The sequence below is a fragment of the Anas acuta genome, chromosome 4 (assembly GCF_963932015.1).
Source record: "Anas acuta chromosome 4, bAnaAcu1.1, whole genome shotgun sequence".
NCBI lineage: Eukaryota > Metazoa > Chordata > Aves > Anseriformes > Anatidae > Anas > Anas acuta.
In genome coordinates this window covers 33,356,687-33,378,465 of record NC_088982.1, presented here as the reverse complement: position 1 = coordinate 33,378,465, position 21,779 = coordinate 33,356,687, and the positions used below count along the sequence as shown (strand labels likewise).

Genomic DNA, 21,779 nt, shown 5'->3' with positions numbered 1-21,779 from the left:
TTTCCTAATTTGCTTATGTTAATAATTTACTATCTAAAAGAACTATCTATAGTCACAGCTTTTCCAGTTCAGGTTCCTGAAGATAGGTGTCATATTTCCATGTTTCCAAATCCAAATTTATATATAACAACAGCAGAAATACATTCTGTGACTTCTTGCCTTTGAAGTATGGTGTTAGAAAGATAACTTTTTTTTTTTTAGAACACAAGTTATATGACCCATAGAGACTACCATGTTATGCTCAAAAAACTCAAGACTAAGACCTTTCCATATTACTGAAATCTTTGTCAAGACTTCTTCAATCAATAGCACTTATTTTGGTTGAATCACTTACTGCATGTATGGTAGGTGACATAGTGTCAACTTCATCCTCATCTGACAGATCAGCTATGTTCACAGAGTTGAGATCAGCAATATCATCAATATCTTCTTCTCCTGTCAGTGTTGTGAGGGTGTTGCCTAAAGCATTCAGTCTTTTTCCAATGTTTGGATCCATATGAACATCGATACCACACATCTTCCATAACACATTCAGTGTCCAGGTTCCAGCACTGCTACTTTCTGTAATTATTTAAAATATATATATAATGCTTAACCAGTTTGTTTTTATTTTGTTTTAAGAAGATAAACAAAATCCCCCGCAGTGAGTTTTGTATTAGTTAGACAATACAGCATTTGTCAGTTATGAAGCACTGTCTTTTCTGCCCACTTGGGAATAACTTCGATAAAAAAAATCATTTACAGCTGAAACATGTTTTAACTATTTCACAGATCTTAAGTTAATATTTCCTAATATATATATATATTATATATACACTCAGTAGAACTCCAAGTTCAGAACAGGATTTCTAGAAGCAGAAAGCCTAAAGGATGTCCATGAAAAAAAGTCACTTTTTCCTTTCTTTTTAAACCATTTTAAGTCCTGTAACAGTGATGTTCAAAGATGTTATAATATACATATAATGTGTCTGTCAAATACTATGATACCATGTCTTCCCCCGGATTTTTCTAATGAGTGCCACCATGAGTGAGTGCCATGAGTGAGTGTCATCACAAGCAAAACTATGGAGATAGGAGACATCGCAGGTCCAACATCTGGGTAGACAGATGAGAACCATCAAGCAGCAGATATGATGACTAAGACAGACAGTGCCAAGTATTTTTCAAGACTTTGAAGAATGTCAGAACTCAGCAGGACAGAGAGTTCGGGAAGACCAGGAGTTGCCTCTGGAATAATAGCACTGCTGTTATAAAGGACTATTCTCCAACCAATGGGCAAAGTTACACACACTGTGTTTCCCTAGAGGTAAAAATCTAAAGCCAGTGTTACTGACTGAACTTAAAACCTGGAACAGCAGAACAGTTCTACAAAAGAAAACAAGATACTAAGGACAAAAAAAATCCACAAAAAACAAAAGCACCAATCAAATTACAACATGGTTATAGAAGGATTTAATTTTCATGATTTATGAAAGCTTTATTTATACAGGAATTAAATTATTTTAAAAGTGTATTACCTGCTGCAGCTTGCCCTGTTGTCCTAGAACATACTTCATATGTACCATCTGGTACAACACCTATATACAAAGCACATATACTGGTTAGGCAGAGTCAAAGTTGCTTTAGATCAGCCTTTCAAAATTCTCCCTCAAGTCCCTCTGCAACTTAAGTGTAATTGGTATTGGATTGGAGTTTTAGTTTTAATTCCCACTGAATGACTTCATTCTTATTTGGTACAGTGAATTTATGTGGTTACATCCAAGTTTATATCAACTTGAGATTCTATTTAAAGGTTTGCAACTTCAGTGTGATGTAAATTAAGATCTACATTAGAACACTAAAAACTTATTTGGATCTTATGACATTACATAAAAGCTATACATGGACCTCTTTCAACATCTCAGACAAAACTAAAAAATCAACGCTTGTGGAAGACATACAGTAACAAATCTCTTAATAAAGGAAAGCAACATATTTTAACAGTAATACAACCTTTTAGACTTGTATTATTTTGCTTTCAACAGGCCAAAGTCTTTTCTTTACATTTATGGGGAAAAATCAGCAGTTTAAAAGGCACAGCAAAGGGTAAAAAAGGGGATTTACATCTGAAATACTACTGTGCAGTATGAAATCACAGCCACTTACATGCATTCATGACTAGATCTCCTCTTATTTCTGGTTTCCAGTCATCCCAACTTGTCTCAAAGCCATCAGCAAAGCGGATACAGAAGTTTTTAAAGTGACCTTTGCTAACTAAGGACTCTGAGGAGCAGGCAGTGATTAACGTGCTCTCAATAGTCAGGACTAAAGCAGAGCCAGTGTCAAGATCTGCAGTGTGGTTAGACTGGAAAAAGAAAATCCGAGAGAATTGACTGAAGATTGCAAAGTTAAAATGATGTCATATATACATTTAATAATGTTTATAGTTCCCACTTAGAAAACTAATCCTGTTCTCATATCTTCTTGTATGTTTTCCTTCTCTATTTTTCCTTCTTCCTCTGCAGGAAGTTTCAAAAGCATCACATCTATCCAAACAATATCTTGAATTGCTGCTTTCTAGTAAACACAATTACCTGAGGTGTGTTTGTGATTGGAAGGCAAATTCCTAAGTCATTGACAGTCAGCTGAAGAAACAGGGTCCCAAAAGCTTGCGCAGAGGTTTGTTGGATTCCAGGCAGCATATCTACTACTTCTTTTGTGGCCATATGAATGTCTTTATGCAAAGCCATTCTCTGCTCATTCCAGTTGTCATATGCAGCTTTGTAATTCAACCAAAACAGCACAGCTTTACAAAGAAAACAGAAATGCTTAATTGAAATGAAAACATAACAGAAAAATGCACATTCACTAAAAAATCTTATTCTTTTCAATTTTTACTTTTTCTCCTTTATTTTTAAGACTGTAGATGTGCATATACAAACACATGCACACACTGAGGATGTACTGAAGAGGCTCATGCTGCAAAGGACAAGAATAACACTAAAATACAGAAAACAATGCTGTTCTCATATGTAGAAAATACTTACAAAAGTAACCTCCTCCAAGCCACCTGAGAACTAATCGCTCAGCAAATGAAATTTTTGACATTATCAATTATTGATCTGTTGGCATGCAGTAGATCTCCCCAACTTCTCAGCTACCTTATTTTACCAAACATTTTGATTTGGCTTGAAATAAACTAAATCTTTGATAATCAAGCCTCTTTGCCAAAAAAATGTAGCTTGCTCAGGATGAAAACAGATTTGTAGCAATTGTCTCTTCCATACCTCTATCAAAGGCCACAGGCTGAGCAAAAACAATTGGTCTGTTCAAAGTAATAAGGACAGCTTCTCTATCCGATGAGCCACTGATTTCTTCTCGGAGAGCATTTCTTAATCCAATTCTTGTCTTAAAATATGCAACTTGATGAAAATCTGAGCCAGCTTCTTCATATACCTTAGAACATTCAAAAACAGGAAGGGGGAACGGTTAGTGACACGGAGGAGGAAAAATAAATTTCTTTATTTGACAAAATATAAGATTACAACCAGAAGTAAAAAACTCTTCTTTCCCCTTTTTCTTTTCTATCCAAACCTTCTTTGAGGATATTCAGTTTGCTCCTATTAGATTCTAATCAGTGTTATTTTTCTTATTTATCATAAAATGTTAACTAAAGTAACTATTTATATATCCATATCCTTTATGGAGACAGTACATTTATAGATGCTGACTTGTGTTTTTTTTTCTAGACATCACAAAATATTTTTGTATCACAGAGTTGGCGATTAGAGGTGCGAGTGGGTTTAAAAATCAGAGCTAAAACTGTCACACTATGTCAGACAAACTAGACCAGAATGTAGGTCTAGCAAACCTTGGATCTTATCCAACCTTATTACTTCATGCATGTACCCTAAAAATGATAACAATATAGATGAAAATGTTGAATTTGACTCTATAGCAAGGCCATTACTGCTACAAATGACTAATAAATTTTAAGAGTATTAACAGTATGGAACAAAATTCCACAGCTGACTCCTTACTACTTTGATGCACGTATGTGAAAATTTTCTATTTCTTCTGAAAAGCTATCTTCAGCCACTTCTAGACTCAAGTGAGAAGATTTATTTTAAACTATTTTAAAAAATGAGTATATTCAGGAATACTCAGGAAGCATTTCTACAATTGTGCACTACAGAATGCTTAAGTTTCTATCAAAAAAAAAAAAAAAAAGACAAAATAAAAAAGCCCTCCACAGTTTATACTCACTCCATAGCCTGATCAGAGAAAAAAAAAAAAACAAAAAAAAAAACACAAAACAAACAAACAAACAAAAAAAAACCACAAAAAAAAACACAGCAATTTAGGACAGCCTCTTGGCTTGTTTCTATATTTTTAGGATCATGCTCTATTGGGTCTGAACACCACATGGAAGGAAGGATGTTGAGCACTAACCTGATGTTTAACAATCTGTCCTAGTGCCAGATTTAAATCCACCTGGCATTTCCCAAACAGTTTGAGGTAGCTGCTACTTCCAGGCATTGCTTTGGTTTGTAGTCTGTTTGAGAGTTCAAGTTCTATCAATCCAGTTTCAAATCTCACAGCTCGCATTGAGGGAGTTGTAGCTGTCACTTGAATTCCCTAATGAATAAGGAAGACAGTTGTTAGGATGTGGTTCAGAGACAGAAAGAGAAGTGGGTAATAAAACAAAAAACTCTCCTCATTGCACAGCCAAAAAAAGGAGGGCATAATGACTTTTCCTAACTCATTTTTTATGCAATGCCACTAAGCTATCTTAAAAGATTATACAGACCAAACTTGGAGTTAGATCTTTTTCTTCATGCAGATATGCTTGATGCAATTAGCTGTCACATAGAAACCAAACTGTTCAGCCATTAGTAGCATCTAGAACCACTGTTTTGCCATTATACGATTACCTTAAACTGTAGGCTCAATGAGTAAAGAAGAATTTTTGGTTTTTCTCCATCAGTTGTGCCATCGTGTTCATTCCAAAGAGGTATTGGCTGCTCCCCTCCTACACACAAGAAATATTCACATTCAGAGTTCTAACACAGAAAGCACTTTAAGACATGTAGATATAAAAACAGGTGACATTGAATTCAGTCTCCTTTCAAACAGTAATTTGCTAAAGATTTATAAAAACAAATAGAGGTTGAAGACAGAAGACGTACACAGGTGCAGATTCACCTCATTAAATGTAGCTAAGAGCCACCTACTACATATGGTCAATTGTCTTAAAATCAACACTACCCTACGTCTTACAGCAGGAACTACTGCGTTCATTAACTAGGTTTGCATCTGTGCAACTCCACCTTATGTAGTATGCAATCAGTATTTTAGTGCAACAGAAACTGTATTTAGAACATCCACTTCAGTATATTACACTAATTGGGAAGCTCCAGCCACGTAAATTACTGTTACAAGCTGCAAGGACAAAAGCTGGCTTTTTCCCCCACATCATTCTGCATTCTGCATCCAGACCCTGCGTCTGGATTGCTGGCACCCAACCATGTTCCTGCTTGAATTACCACAATACAGAAGGTAGCAGTCACATTTCAAACAACATCAGGCTGCTATTCCCAATACAAATTTGTTGTCTGAGAAAGCAAAGAACCAGCAAATGGTAATAAATCCCTCACAGAAAAACAGAGAAGAGACTAAACACTAGAGACTGAAGAATCATGTAAACTAAATCTAATATAACTTTCCTCATTATACCACTTCATTCTCCTCTATAAAAACTGTTCTAATAGAATAATGGCAGCTGTTAAAAGTTTATTCTTCCCCCAAGTGTTCTCTTCGTATGCAACGCTGACATTTTGCTTGAAACAAACATCTGGCTGGGCAAAATTTGTTTCTTTCGGAGATACTGCCCTGTTCCTTTTTCTCCACTGCATCTTTTAACCCTCCTGAGTGTACGTCATCTTGACCCGCAGATTTTTTTTATGTATATTTGTGTGTGTGAATATGTACACACATACAAAGCTGTACATCGGTGTGTATGCACACACACCTTTCATTTAGTCACCACTTCCTAGATTACCCTTCCTCATGATGTTTCCAACTATTACTGAATCTTTCCACTAAAAAGCAGCTATACTTCTATAATAGCTTTTTAAGATAACTAAAAAAACCTACTAAAATTCAACTACTTGAAATTCCACCCCATTTCGACTGTTCTTTATTTCTTTGCTTTTCTGTTCACCTCCTCATCTATTGTGTAATATCCACAGTAAATTTTATTCATGTATTTTTTAAACTACCAAAGGATAACTAGTTTGTAAAACAAAGCTTCCAGCCCTTACATTTCCCTTCAGGGTAATCCCATATCAGTTAAAACAAAACAAAACAAAACACTATTTTATTTTTTTATTCCTGTCTTTGGGGTGACAGAACTTGTTTGCTGAAGTGAAATATCTCTGCATGGCACTAGCTTTTTGGTTCTCTTTCAGTTTTGAAGGGTTTTGAACTCTCTTTCAGACTTCAGACAGATGAAGTCTTTAACACAGCTGGAAGCGCTTGTACCTATTTTTAAATGCCGTGCAAATTCTGATTCAGCCTACATAAAAAAAAAGCCTCCATCAGATTAGGTAAGAAAACAGACGCTTTGTAACTGTCTACTCAAACAGCTGAACACAAATATTTCCATTTGATACTGAAAAAGAGACAGTATCAACTGATTTTGCAACTGTTCTCTGCTTTGGTTTCTATGATAATGCTTGTTTCTTCTGAAACACTTTTGGAAAAGATGAAATAAAACAGCCATTTCTGCAGTATATGGCATGACAGACAAATCAACCTAATGAATAGCCAAGTGTCTTTTTCATCCAATACTAAAACATTCTCTAATAATAATTAAAAAAAAATATCAAAGAGCTAGGAATAGGAAGATGCTGGAAAAATACCAATATCACTATTGGTATTTACTATTTTCCCCAGACACAGCTGTTTCCCTTAAAATAATATGCTGAAATTATTTTACATAATGCAGTAGATTATGACCTTTGTTTTGGAGGGGAGCAAAGTGAATACAGAATGTAATCATGTCTGTCAAAAGCAGACAGAGAGGCTCGTGTCCAGAATAACAAATTACCAGGTTTCCCAATAAAACATCCTGACTCTGAAATAGATACAAAAACTTCCAGAGCCTCTGTTCTTACTTCAAACTCAAGCTCTACTGCTTCCTCCTGTTCAATGCTAGATGCAAAGTAATGGTGCCTGTGAAATAAAGAGCTTATCTAGAGAACTATATAATGTTGCCATCAAACAAGGGTTAAAGATTTTATTTAAAAGTTGGTTTTAAGTGTTTCTGCTTACCTGAAACCTTCTGTATGACTTCATTTACCTCCTTCATGAACACTTTTTGCACAAATACTAAATGATTTAAGAGATCAGTTGTGAGATTATGTTCAAAGGAACCAACCTACAGGAATAAAAGCAAAACAAAACTTTAAAACAGTTATCATAGCTATGTTTTCTTTTCTTTTTTTTTCTTTTTTTTTTTTTTTGAACTTTCAGGTATATATATTTCAATCCCAATCATAACATTATTGGCATGTCAAAAAAAAAAAAGTTTTGTCTTGCAATTTTTCTGCTGTGAACACCGTGAACACCACAGGTGAAAACTGAAAACCTTTGCTATTATACAAAAAAGTTTATTCTCCTGTTTAAGTTTAGCTTAAATACCAAAATGCAGGAGGTCATTAAGGTTCAGAAAAGAATGCAAAATTCTACTTAATTTCAGATCGTAAATAAGAACAAATTAGAAGTTCTAGAAGTGAGCTGTCCACTTCTAGAAGTCTATTTCTCTAATTATTACAGATGAACAAGATTATTGATATCTACAATGGTAAACTTAATGTGTCCAATCCAATCTTAAAGAATATTCCTAAGGAACTGGAGTCTTCCCAAGACTGTTTAAGTTTTCCATTGGATATTTTTTAAAATAAAATCAAAACATAGATATTTTATGAAATTACTTGGGCTTGGCTTTTGGCTCTCCTCAGCAGTGCCTCCCTGCTTAGATTTACACACTGAGCAAATTCAAGATCTGTGAGTATTTCTTCAGCCAGGAAATAACACAAATGGGTTGAACAAAGAGCAGCACCTGATCTTCTCCCATAAGGATGCTAACATCAGAAATCTCACTCACAAACATGCTAAATAATTTTTTTGACTGGAGAAATATAGAGAAGTGCCACTCTTCCCCACCAGATTAGTTTCTTTTAAGCAGCAAGATTTTTCTCTCTGTGAAAAGTATCTGTGCATTTTGGTATGCAAATACAACTTGTGTCTAACACTGTGCATAAACAGAAAATTTTAGATCATTCACTGAGGGTGTATATAGGATATATATCCTTTTATCTATGCAGCTATCTAAGCATAAAGAAATAAAACAATTCAAATACAAATCTTTAAGTATCTTTTGCACATTGTATGATAATTATCTGATATAGAAGCATAAGCTATCGGTTTAGAAGTTTTACTTGAATCATCAGTGTACTATGTTTTTATTCAAGCTGACTGATGAGAAATATTCACTCCAAAAATAAAAACAAAAAATGTTACTAAATAAGTCTTTCTTATTTCTTTGCATAAAGTAACATATTCAAAATCCTCCAAATATAGCATTCTCGACTGTTTAATATGTTGGGTGCTCATCCGACTAAGAACACAAAGTTCGATTTCTATTTCATGCAATAGCAAATGTTATGTTTGGATCAACCCATAAACCCAAGAGTTCTGGAGAAGGCAGATAATTAAAATAAGATGAAGTTGCAGAAACAGAAATAAAACAGAATGGAAATAACTTATCAAAGCTGTCCACTCCTTTCAACACCTACCTCAGCCACACAACGTAAGTAGTTCCCTTGTAGATAGTAGCCTTGTTTAGCAGGTAGTTCATCTATGCTCCAGATTTGATCTGAGTAAGTATCATGTTCTTCCATGATGTATTTGCCTGACATAGTGACAGGAGGAAGGTTAAGACTTGCTGAAGGAGGAATGGTTGACATATCAGTGGCTGAGACTTTTGAAGTGAAGCGCAATCTGTGACTTGGAAGCTCAAAATTAAATCTTGTCTGGGCACCTGTAAAAGGGAAATGGGGAAAAATATATGATCTGGCAAAAGAATTTCAAGTATTTTTAAATTTAAGAACACTTTTGGGATAATAAAAATCTGGGATAATAAAAATAAAAAGGGCACATATCTCTACAGCTATACATACCCACCCACAAGATTTTGGGTTCTCTCAATTTTTAAAGAAAACAAAGACTTGACTATATTTTGACAGAAAAGTGAGTCTAACTCATCTGTACTAAGGCCCTGTAAGAGTATTCTTGACTAGCCTTACCAATCAGAATTTGATTAATCAAGCATCATAAACTGATTTTAACAGAGGGGGAAAGCTATGTATATGAATGCATACATTTCTTAATCCGATCTTGTATTCTGCCTTCAACAATCATGTATTATTAAACCAGGGTAAATTCTCTCTATGGCCCCACTTGATTAAAGTACAGATTAAAAAAGCCAACAGCAACAGAATCAAACCTATCAAAATCACTCAATGGAAATATCCAGTCCTCTTGGATTTTTTTTTCAAGAAAAAATGAAAAAGCATAACATTTCCAAAGTGTCAGAGAGCTGTTACCTGTCATTCCGTGACTCCTCATTCTTCCCATCTTATATTCCGCCTTTAAAGAGGGCAAGAGTGCTGCTCCGATAGCTATACCATCTATCATAGCACTGAATTTAAGAACTATAGGCTTCTTTTCTAAGCCTTCTGGCAGCTGTGGAAATTCATTTGTTTCAACGGGAGTTTGATTAATACTCGTTGGAGTCTTTTCAGAGGGCAAAGGAGTTGCAACGTCTTCTTTTGTAGGCTGGGGACTACAAAAGATCAGAAAACACCTCGTTATTCTAGCCTGACTCTCCCACATGTGCTCAAAGTAGCACAAAGCAGTTGGTGGTCTTCAGAAATGCCAGGCCAACATCACTTACGCAGTTGACGGTTGCCTGATGAGATCTGAAATCTGCTTGGAGAGCTGGTGAGAGCTGCGCACCATCATGCTGTGCAGCGTGGCGGGGTGCTGAGGAATGTTGATGCTGATGGCTCCAACCTTGACCACAGCAGCATTGTTTGTTTTCAGCCCCCTCTGGGCACTATACAGGGCCTGGGATTTGGCAATGCTGCATTTCACTACAGTTCTAACAGAAACAGAAATAGGACTTACTTGTGCACCCTTTAAAATAGTTACAGCTTTATGTTAAAATGGGTTTTTAAGAGTTATTTGAATACTTAGAAATTCAGCTGATTGTTTATAAGCTACATACACGTGACTTTTTCTTCCATTTTACACACACAGATGCACTACATGCCACAGACAACTAGATTATAAGAGAACTACAAGGCATGCATTGCAAAAATACCTGTTAAACTGTTATTCTGGCATAACAAAAGACCAATGGAATTTATGCACACTAGGCTACACAGACACAGACAAATTTTCACATACAGAAACAAGAGCCTTCCATCTCAGTTCCTTTTCAGGGATACACCCAACTCATCCTTTGGGTAAGATGACTTAGTAAAATCTGACTTCAGCATCCAAAATGGTCAATGGAAAAAATACTCGCTTAGCAATGTGATATACTTAGTAAACAATAATTGCCTTAACAAATTAATCCTGATGTTTAATAGACTTCATATTTTGGAATAGTATGAGTCAAAACTTGATTTTAATGTTATTTGAACAAGGATTTGGTCCACAATGATTACATAAGATAAAACTCAACTGTACAAAGCTGCCAGTTGTTGATTGTGGAATGAAGTTTTGGCATTATCGGATTTCACTAAGCTCCTATTAAAAAGGACACAAGGGGTAACACATTGTTTCTCATTTCTGCCCAATGGGAATATATTATGTAGCCAGCAGAGAGAAAAACAGTCTCAGAGAGAAAGACACACAGTTTTGGAGATGTAGAACGCTAAAATGACTGAAAAATAGCCTCTGTAAGACTGCACCATTCAACTAAAGTTTCTCAAATGCTAACTTAATGGACGTAATCAAAGTAATTTTTGCATCATGATTTAAACTGTTACGCAGACAGTTCGTTTTCACGGTGAAAGCTACATTATTCTATGAATTTTAGTCCCTAAGTAATGTTTCCTCTGTGAAGCCCTAGCAAAGGGTCAGATATTGCATGTTAAACATTGGCTAGCCCAGAGCATCCCTGATGTGGAAATACAAAAAGAGCCATCTTCCCCCTGCCTACAACAAACAAGTCCACAGCACTGTTGGGCAACCACAGGCCTATCAAGAGTGAATTAAAATTTCATGGTGGAAGGTCAAGCAGAAATTATTTCAATTTTTTTTTGTTTAAGAATTAACATAAATATGAAGGAGGAATAAAATCTTAATTCAGAAGTATTTTCAGAAAAAATAAAATTACTTAAATACATACTGAAGAAAAGGGCAGACTTACTTTATTCCACCTCTTTAAAAGAAAAAATTGTATCTCTGTTGATGTTTCCGTATTTCCTGCACAAATCATCTCCTCCTGTTAAGCTTCTGATTGAACTATTGTGGCAAATCAAGGATACGTATTTTTTCTAATCAATAATGCAAAATAGTACCAGATTAACAGTTGAAGCATTTAGGGTTTGATGGACAACTTCCAACTCATGGGAAGCTGCAAGATCTTTCCCTGTTGCATACTGGATAGACAGTGTAGTCTTAACTGTGCTTTGCTTAAAAGTTAAAAGCAAAAATAATTGGAGTTAAAGGCTGTACTGAGTTTATAATAAAATCTGAAGATATGAATTCATGCCACTGCAAGCATTTCCTTAATTAAAAAAAACAAACAAACCTCACACCAATACAGCTGTCGTGGAAGAATCAGATTGAAAAGAATTTCCTCAGTCTGGACTTCCCAAGTATTCAGCAAAATTAACTGTGCTTCCCTGCTTAGATATTGGCTTATTTCACGAAACTAATGAATTTCACTGTGCAGTCTACCCAAAGCTTACTTCCATGACAGGACAGAACGCAGACCTGGGTGGCTGCGTATTTATTCCGAATGAGCACTGCACATCACTTATCTGTAGTTTGCTTACATATGCTGATACACCTACAACAGACCTCATTGAATACTGTTATAAAAAATAATACTTAAGTTACGGACAAGGCACACATTCAGAAGTAGTCCTATGTTCTTACATCAATTCCATAAATGACAACTCTCCGGGTTAACTTGTGACCAAAGGCTTTGTTCCGCTACAGAACTGGCTCCAAGGCCACCCCTCAGCCTAACCCATGCTAGGGAACTATAGGAAGACAGCTTCCTATAGAGAGTTTGTCCCATGTACCAATTCCCACCTTGACCACTACTCCAGTGAGACCCTCCCCTGAGCTTAGCATCAGGAAAAAAGAAAGCAACTAGAGAGAAAACACTGCATTTTTTCCTAAGAGGAAAGGAAAAAAAAAACCACCTGCATTCACACATAGGGAACTGGGGGACATGAAAAGGTTCACCTTCATTGGCAGTAGATGCACAGGCATGATTTTAAGGAAAACATTTTGTTAGCACAGCCTAGTCAGCATAGCTGGTATCTTAACCCAGCACTGAGGTATGTAAAGACATAAGAAGTGATCCTGATCAAATCATGATCAGTATTATCACTCCAAGCACAGCAGTTTCTTACCAAATTAAAAATAAATCTAACCTCCATGTTTATCAGCATTGTTTCACCTCATTAAAATAAGCACAGAAGCACACCTAAAGAACTGAACAGTCAGTGAAGCCGCTCTAGTGTTACAGTAGTGACAGTACAGTGTAATAATGTCTGCCCCTAAAGCTAGATTGTTAAATGAAAACTTAAAAGTTGGGGTTTTTTTTGGACAGATATTTGCAGACTACATGAAAAGCTTATCTAGCTAATATTAGATGTTAATCTAAAATGTATTCAAGCAACATCTGCCTAGACAATCACACACACTGGGAATGCAGCCATTAGCTACACAACACAGGTAGTTGCAAGACTATTAAACATTATAATATGACATACAGAAATTCTTGTTTGGCTGTGCTTGTAGGAGATGTAGGAAAATCCTCCAGTCTAGAGATGAAGATTGAAGAGAAAGCAAGAAAAACAAAAACAAAGCAAATAAAGAATAAACATTCATGCAAAATTAGTCAGTTAATTATTTGTAACCCACAATATGACACTTACTTTCAAAGTTAACAAGTTGAAGGTTTGGGGTTTGTTAGTTTTTGTTGTTGTTCAAGATTTAATGATTATTTTCCCCCTTTTCTACCATTCCTATATAGAAGTTCAGTAAGATTATAGCATAAAACAGACCTGAAGAACCCCAGCCGTCTTCAGAAACACTACATGGCTGTCAGATTAGAACTTGTAATTATTCTTATGAAACACATTTATCAGGCACAATTTATCTGGGGGTATTAGTAAAATTCTGTACTATTTAACTTATTTACATTATCTTCTAAACTAAACAGGGATAAATAAAAGAGCAAAGAAAAAAAAGAGAGAATCAAGTCATGTTATTTAGCCCCTTTTCAACAACATTATTAATATCCTAAAACCAGATCACATACTGAGGGTTACCCAACTAACATTCAAATTGTGTGAGGGTGTTCTATGTTACAAAGATTTGTAGTTTAACTGTTGTTTTGCAACTCAAAGAATTCACCTAGAAACAAAGAAAAATAATGCATGCCTTTTTTAAGTCTGTGTACCTGACAAAATAAAAACAACAATGTGGATGCTGAGCAAGTCATTCAAGATGTTCATGCACAAAAAAGTGATTTTTCTTTTCTTTCTCCAATTATATCAATTATATAAAGGGTGGAGAATGGATATTAGAATGGTAAAAATGACAAAAGAATCATGCAACATGGGAGTTCAAAAAGATATCTGAGTAACAATCTAGATCTTAAATAGGATAAAACAGTGTCATTAGGTTTAATATTGCCTATAAAAACTTGTTTTGTTTAGTAGAACCTACAAGCTTCCAAAACAATTAGAAGCATAACAGAAACAGTAAATACCGAAGTTTCTATGTGTACATCATATGGAATAAAACTGGTGCAGGAAGATCTGCCTGTATGATCATTTATGTAAGACCCGTTCCCTACATTTTTTCCAGTCGTCACCCATTTTCACTGTGAACCTACAATCAACAACTTACTAATACCTTTCACTAGAAATAAAAAGGAGCAGGAGTGTTCCTGTTCACAGAATTACAACTAAAACTTTGTTGGCACCCTAGACTGAAACCTACCAACATCCTGTAGGCTATAATCCTCAGCTCACTCAGAGATAAGCCTTTCATAGAAAAGCTTCCTGCCGACAGGTACACGCCATTAGCTTCAGGAGGCAAACTCAGGCCAAGCTCTGCAACAGCTGCATGATTGTCAGACTCTATAACTTAACAGATTCTATCTAGAAACATATCTTCAAGGCTTTCTGCACAGTAAGCTACACAGCTTTACCGTCACACAACTGATACCACTTCCTGAGTTATTTTAAAATCATCAGGCTTCATACTTACTGAATGTTTGGGGTGATTCCCTCCAGTAGGACAATATTGACACCTCCTATGTGAGCAGTGGCACATGTCTCAGTCATCTTTTGATGCAGTACATCTTTAAGAAAATAAAGATATTTAACAGTACGTGATTCAGTGTAATACCTCCAGGTATGCCTACTGCTTTCAAAAATACAGTAGCAACAAAGTAATTCAAAAATTAGAGTCTCTGTAATCACATTATGCTATATCAAATTTAAACTCTGGCCAGAAGAAAGCTTTTGAAAACAAAAGGAGTAATTTCATCTTCTGAAATAATTTTGTTCACCAGTCATTTTCTGAAAATCCTGCATCCTTTTAATTTTCTCAGCATCTTAGCAATAGCTTTTAAAAAGAACATACTGACTGTTACAGTACCCACACCCAGACACGACATACATTTATTTACAAATAAAACATTACAAATACATATACAGGTACGCACAGGCACACATACAAGCTAAAGCCACTACTGACTTTAACTACCGAGTATGTCTAAGTTCATTTATCTCACCTTTCATTTTTTCTTTCAGGGTGAAACTGCCGTGGATTCTCTTCAGCTCCGACTCCATTGTGAGACCACCAATATCTGCCTCCAGGTGGGTTCGATTTACCATGCCGATGCCAAAGACTATGAGGGTCACGTGCTGGGGCTCCGAGGTCACCAGGCTGCGTTTCCTCTGCGCGTCTCTGCCATTATCCTGCTCGTTCTCAAACACAACTCTACAAGCAGGTTCAGTTGGGCTTCGAACACCTACGAAAACACAAATATTTAAGGATATTGTAGAAGAAATTCTTAACATATCTGATTTACTTTTGTGTTTGAAACCAAAGACCATACATCTTGCATATAAAGAGAACTCTTTAGGCAAAGAAAAGTTACTGCAGGTATCATATCTGTGGGTATGGTATTCTGTACAAGAATGATATTCCTGTCTTCAACAAACTCCTATTTCAGTATGATACACTTACAAGAGTAACAAGGGACTGAATTTTAAATCAGTTGATTAACACTTACTTTACTAAGTCTGAGATTGAAAGAATCAAAGCATAATATAAAGCTGGGAAAATACTTTGTCTTTGTACACCATCTTGGCAAGTTAACTACAAGATCCTCAACTCCACTCCCTGCTCCTTTGTTCAAAGTTAGATGAGGTAGACAATTTTCAAAAACCCCTTCTGGTCATGCTGTAAAAGAACAGACTTCTGCAAACTCATGTACACCAAGTTATTTGGATTCGTGAACTGATTTACCTGTTGGTCCGAAAGTTTCCGAAGACTTCTCTAAAATTCCGGTTGGATCAGAAATAAGTGAATAGAAGTTCAACAGTTTGTACATATTTTGCCAGCACTCTGCAGAAGGTTCACTCTGTTCTGACACAGTAATAGAGTCAGAGTCATCCATGTGAATAGTCACGTGGTCAACTACATCTTTTGAACCTTTCCTGGACACTTTAGAAGTTCTCCTTTCTGACCTGCCCAGGGAATTCTTGTTTCGAGATTCTTTTTTATTGTTCTCGTTGTTTGTTCGTTTGCTCTTGGTGTTGTTCACCCTGTTACCTCCATTAAGACTTCCTCGAGAGCTTCGGCTAAAATCAGAGGAGCGGAAGTCTCTGTGTTTGCGGGTTTTAAAGGTAGGTGTTGGAGAAGCTGATCCAGCTGTGTATCTGCTAAGCTTGATGTCCGTCTGCGTGGCTTTGATGTCATCAATCATTGTACTGAACTGATGAATGAGACGAACCAGTGCCATATCCACGTGCTGGCTTATGGACTGGCAAGAAATTGTAAAGTTACAGTGAAAAGTATTGTAATAGCGTTTATTCAAGTCGTGAAAAGAAAGGGCATTGGTGGAGTTCTGAGGCGTGCACATGGATTTCTCCATTACAACAGCACTAATACTGAAAGTTTCCAACATTAAAGCTGGTTTGAATTCAAGAGGAGGAAGGTTGACAGCTCCTTGCCTAGGAAAGAGAAGGTAAAAGTTACATTTTGTTTTTCTTCATGACTAGCATGGAGTCAAATACTTTTTATATGATGGTACATCTGATTTACCCAAACCAAATTTTCACTTCCCTTAGAGTATCACCTTCTTAACACAGTTTAAATATTGAAAATGAATTTTCATACTTCCACACTGTGTGTTACTAACACAATAATCATTTAGTTCTAGGAAAACTTAGTTTGGCATGCAATTATTCTATCATAACATGAAGTTATGATAGAAGCTTATAACCCAATACACTCAAGGGGAAGAAAAAAAGAAAAAAGACTCAGCATTGACACTCAAAATAACAATCTCATTATAGGATTAATCACAAAATAGCACTTCATAGCCTTTCAAGTTTCTCCCACTGTTATTCCCACCTTTACCCCCTTCCCCACTCCAGTCTCCCATTTACAAAAGTAGGTGAGATTCAAAGACTTGAAATTTCCAAACCACTACACAGGAAGATAAAAAAGAAAATATTATAACAGCAAGAGAAAACAGGTAGGATCAGAAGAAAAAAAGAAACTGCTCCTTATTCTCTGGAAGTGCTTTAGAACTCCATTTGATTTCTACTTCACAATGAAAGCCCTTATTTATCTTCTTTAACCAATACATGTATTTTCAAATACATGACATACCTTCGAGCTCGCTTGCTTTTTCTTTCCTTTGCTGTATCTGAATCAACAATATCTGCTCTTAAGCAGTCCAAAGTTCCTGAGAAAGAAAGGTACTCTCCAAAGTACATTCTGTAGCAGAGTGGCATTGCATCCTGAGACTGAATTCCCGTGTAACTTAGAAGAGGCTTGAAGACAACCTACAAAACAAAATCCACCAATTTACTTCTCACTGTCTAGATTATTCCTATATTCCCGTTTCCCTGCTCCATCATTTGTTTATCTATCATATTTACAGTAAATTAGCTATGTAATATGGCAAAAAGATATTACAGTGGTATAAAACAGCAAACAATGAAAAAAAAGGTTTTATGCACTTTTTGAGCACAAAGATTGACTACACAGCAAGCTAACATTGAGCGCTTAGCTTTAGGAGTAAGCTTTCTGCAGTACAGTTGAATGTTCCCCCCAGTAAAAAGTACGCTGGCAAACTACGCTGTTCTCAGAAATGCTCCAAACATTCTCTGAAGTTATTAAATCATGTTCCATTATTCACCATTAACAGAAGTTGCTAAAGAAACCTCAGAGGTTTCTTGAACCTTTCCATCTTTGCATAGGAATGCGTAAGATAAACACATACAAAACCAGGATAACACTCATCATTTTAGGATTTAATAAATATTAACTAGTTTTCTCTTGCAGAACTCCAAAATACATCTGTAAACCATGCCTACCTGTGCATCTGCTAGCTGGACAGCAGGAAACCCCTGGTTACCCTCTTCTACACCTGCAATGTCATCCTGACTGGTGCTGTGCTGTGAGTGTGTGCCATCCAGGGTGTTCTGGTCACTAGACAAAACGGTGTTGAAGTCTGAAGCAGAGGGTATTGTAGGAAGATTTGGTGTAACACCTAAAAAATAAATACCCATGGAACACGAACACCACAGCAATTTTCAACACCACCAACTCTATAAAAACTCAAAGTTAATTAATGCAGACGCACTTGCGATACACACAGGACATCAGACTCCTGATCTAGTCCATAACCTCACAAAAATGGCATTCAGGGTATCAAGTCTGATATTGTTCAAAACTCATATTTGAAAAGCAGAGATTTTTCTTCCTTCCCACGGCCTCTTGCCTGTATTGCACTCCACAGGGTACTTAATACATGTGTTTGAGCTACAACAGAAAACTAATTTGCCTGTACCATCAAAAAAAAGCAACGATCAACCACAGTTACAGGTAATTACTTCTAGCTATCAATGTGCTATGTCTGTTTTTTATTAGTCGTAATGTAAGACACACTAATTAGATCTTTATAGATTAGTGTTTAGATAACATGCTCTGCAATGCTGAATTATTTGTGCCTTGACTCTGGATTGGACTGCCCTGCATGAGACAGAGCTGCTCTGCCAGTGTATGTCCAGGCTGAATCTTCAGAACTCCAGTTTACAGCACTTACCAGAGAGCCACAGCTACGCGTGTTCACAGAAGAATAATTGGGATAGATCTGTCTGAGTAAGAATCACTACATCTAATTTCAGGAGTATAAGCTTGTGAACAAACTATGACAATCTCAGCATTAAAAAAATGAACCTTTCTCTGAAAGCAAAATTGAATGCTATACTTCTACCCTGTGATTCCTTTGCAGAAAAGCACATTACAGTTTTCAGAAGGGCCACACTGGCTGAGCAATAAGTAAAGCACAAAGGTGTTTTCTGGAATCAGACTATTTGTTCAATACTGAAACCAAACAAGAAGTGGTCGAAAGACTGTTAACCAAAGAAAAATTCAAATTTAGTGTTGCAGAGAATAAAAATTTACATGTTTGAAAATTATAAATGGCAGGCATATAATAATAATAAATAAGCTGCAACAAATTGTTATGTATCTTTCTCCGATACACTTAACTGCTTCAGTAGTGTATCTGTTCTTTTCTCCATTCCTTTAAACCTGATGACTATTTCCTATCATAGCTAAAAATTATGTTTATACTCTGCTTCAAAATTGAACTGAGAAAGATCAAGGATTCCAACATTCAAAATCTTCATTGCAAAAACATGCAAACTACAGATGAGAACTAACTAACAAAAACTAACAAAAAAGGAACCTTGCAACTAAGGATAATTGTACAGCTTACCTTTTCACAGCTACACATGGTCTTGGCAATAACATTTACAGTTCCAAATGTAAGGAAAATATTTTTTTTTTTTGATTGAGGGTGAGAGAAATGAAAAAAATTGTTTTAATGACTTTTTTCCATTTTTTGGTTTGCTGAGAAGTCCCACAGGTAGTATTTATGTCTGTTAAACTTAAGCCACTTGCTCTATTACTTTCAGAAAAAGAAGTAATAAACACAGGAACAGCCAACCCAGAGTCATATCTTAAATCAATTGTTAACAACTATACCTGTTGGAAGACTGTTGTGTCCAGATTTGGTGGCTGGACTTTCCTGTACTACGCTTCCTCTGTTGCCCACGGCATTTGACATCCAGTTATAGAAACTCACAGAAGATGGTTCAGACAGCAAAGGATGTTCAGATAACATATCTGTGGCCACCGTGTTTCCTATGCAAACAAATCAGAAGCTTTTTTTGTTGAATCAAAGTCAGCAAAAGCAGAAACACAGCACAATTTTACTGAGAATACACATCTAGTATTAAAATAGTAAGGCTAACCCTCAAGTTTTATTCCAATGGGTCAGGAAGAACCCTTACAAACTATATATGCTACCACAGAACTTCCACCATGACATTAATAGATGTTGCACTACGAGTGTCATTGCATTTGTTCATTTCTACCTTAATTAGGCCAAAGGACTCATTAAGAAACAAAAATACCTTTCTTTCTCTGTATTTCATCCCCAGATACCAAAAGAGAGAGGGTTTAGAAAAAAATGCAACGTCTAACTTACCCATTTGTCTTTATATAAATAGTAACAGTGCATGGTGAACAGTAACACAGAGTGTAAAAATTTCAATACACGTATTTCAAATTTCTACAAAGCACATTTGTTTGAAGAACCATTATTAAATATTAAAAAATAAGCAAATTACTGTTATATACAAACTAACTTACTGGAACATACATTTTGGTCCACTTTTTGACCTACTTACAAGGTCAAAAACTACCTAACAAATACAGATTGATCACTTAATTTGCTTATTAATTCAGAACAACTCACTATTGTAATTATCTACATATATGCCCTCAGAAACTAACAAAGCTGTGTAAAAGGAAAACATTTTAGTTCGTTAGCTGTCATATTTTTTCCTAATCTGATGTATTTGATGCTTGCTTATATGAAATTATATGGTGCAGTGATCTCTAGAAAATAGAGTATCTTTTCTACTTAAATTCTTAAAGTCAGCCCTCTCTTCCCCTCCCTCCCACAATTTCAGCTACATCATACCTGTTCTTGTTAAAGAACTACTTTTAACTGCAGTTGTACTTCTTTGAGGAGTTCCTTCCAAAAGATTATGCAAGCTAGGAAAGCTTCCAGTAAGATAGCTGAGCAGACTCTCTTTTCTTGGACTTTCCTTGACTGCCATGCCAGAACGGCCAACATGCACTGGTGAATCCGTAGCCGTGTCTCCACTAGTGTAACTTAAGGAATGATATGGATGTATACCCTTGTAGACAAAACAAAGAAACTAATGAAGTACTGTGTTAACTGTAAAAATGGAAGTGAAATTTGTTCTGAATATAAGATTGGAACACAGTAACTACAAAATCTAATTCCCAGAAAGTTTAGGCATGTAGCATTCCGCTTGGGGCAGGTTATATGCCATACAGCTATTGTGTATAAAGGTACTAGCAAAATTATTTTAACACTTGAAAAGTAAAGTGCAAAAACAGTTTAAAAAGCCACGACATGTAACAAGTGAAATTGCAGATGTGTAGAATGCATCTAAGACAGATCCCCAGAAGAAACAATACCAACCACTGACTATAAACCTCATTTGGCTTTAATTTTTTGTCTGAATCCCTTACATCCCTAGTATAATGTAAGTGCAACCTCCAGGAAAAGCAAAGAATGGAAGCTGGTGACTTCTGGCACCAAGAAGAAGGGTCATGCTCCACCTAAAGGCATACAACTGCAAAAAGCATCTCTGCCCTCACAGCTGAAGAGGAGCCAGATGTGCAAAGCATCCGGGCTACTTAACCCTAAGCCATGCAAGACCATCAGAAGGAAGCAGTGAGCGGTATCAGTGGATGGCTCCCTGCTGCAGAGGACAGAGGCACACATCCGCTGAGCTGACTTATCATCTAGAGAGGTTTGCTGTTTGGGGGGTGCTCTGCAAAACAAAGGCTAAAAAGAAAATCCACAAACTTTCTGTTCAGAAACTAGAAATAAAAATAAAATCTTGCAGCTTTCTGAACATCTTGTGGAAAAAGAAAAAAAAAGACTGATTTTACTGCAAATTATTGAAATGCTTTGTCAATTACACTTTGTGTAATGAGAGTTTAAAATTCCACTTCTGCTCCCATAGATTAAAAGCCAGAAAGCCACTAAAGTTAATACACATCCTTAAATTACGCACATTTATGTTGTTTTTAAGTGGACTCTGAAGATAACTGGCAAG

General features: G+C 36.1%; 1 protein-coding gene across 1 annotated transcript in view; it reads right to left on the bottom strand.

Annotated features, from left to right (window-relative positions):
• The window catches only part of BLTP1 (bridge-like lipid transfer protein family member 1), a 112,972-nt gene that overhangs the window by 29,227 nt on the left and 61,966 nt on the right, over positions 1 to 21,779 (bottom strand). Inside the window, exons 42-60 of the mRNA XM_068679357.1 lie at positions 20,606 to 20,825; positions 19,603 to 19,761; positions 17,925 to 18,100; positions 17,215 to 17,390; positions 15,844 to 16,550; positions 15,104 to 15,343; positions 14,575 to 14,668; positions 13,068 to 13,118; positions 10,001 to 10,207; positions 9,651 to 9,889; positions 8,841 to 9,085; positions 7,315 to 7,420; positions 4,914 to 5,011; positions 4,432 to 4,617; positions 3,267 to 3,435; positions 2,574 to 2,785; positions 2,146 to 2,344; positions 1,518 to 1,577; positions 335 to 561 (exon numbers count right to left, since the gene is read on the bottom strand). Coding sequence (XP_068535458.1) covers positions 335 to 561; positions 1,518 to 1,577; positions 2,146 to 2,344; positions 2,574 to 2,785; positions 3,267 to 3,435; positions 4,432 to 4,617; positions 4,914 to 5,011; positions 7,315 to 7,420; positions 8,841 to 9,085; positions 9,651 to 9,889; positions 10,001 to 10,207; positions 13,068 to 13,118; positions 14,575 to 14,668; positions 15,104 to 15,343; positions 15,844 to 16,550; positions 17,215 to 17,390; positions 17,925 to 18,100; positions 19,603 to 19,761; positions 20,606 to 20,825 — 3,771 coding nt within the window. The remainder of the gene's footprint in view (positions 1 to 334; positions 562 to 1,517; positions 1,578 to 2,145; positions 2,345 to 2,573; positions 2,786 to 3,266; positions 3,436 to 4,431; positions 4,618 to 4,913; positions 5,012 to 7,314; positions 7,421 to 8,840; positions 9,086 to 9,650; positions 9,890 to 10,000; positions 10,208 to 13,067; positions 13,119 to 14,574; positions 14,669 to 15,103; positions 15,344 to 15,843; positions 16,551 to 17,214; positions 17,391 to 17,924; positions 18,101 to 19,602; positions 19,762 to 20,605; positions 20,826 to 21,779) is intronic.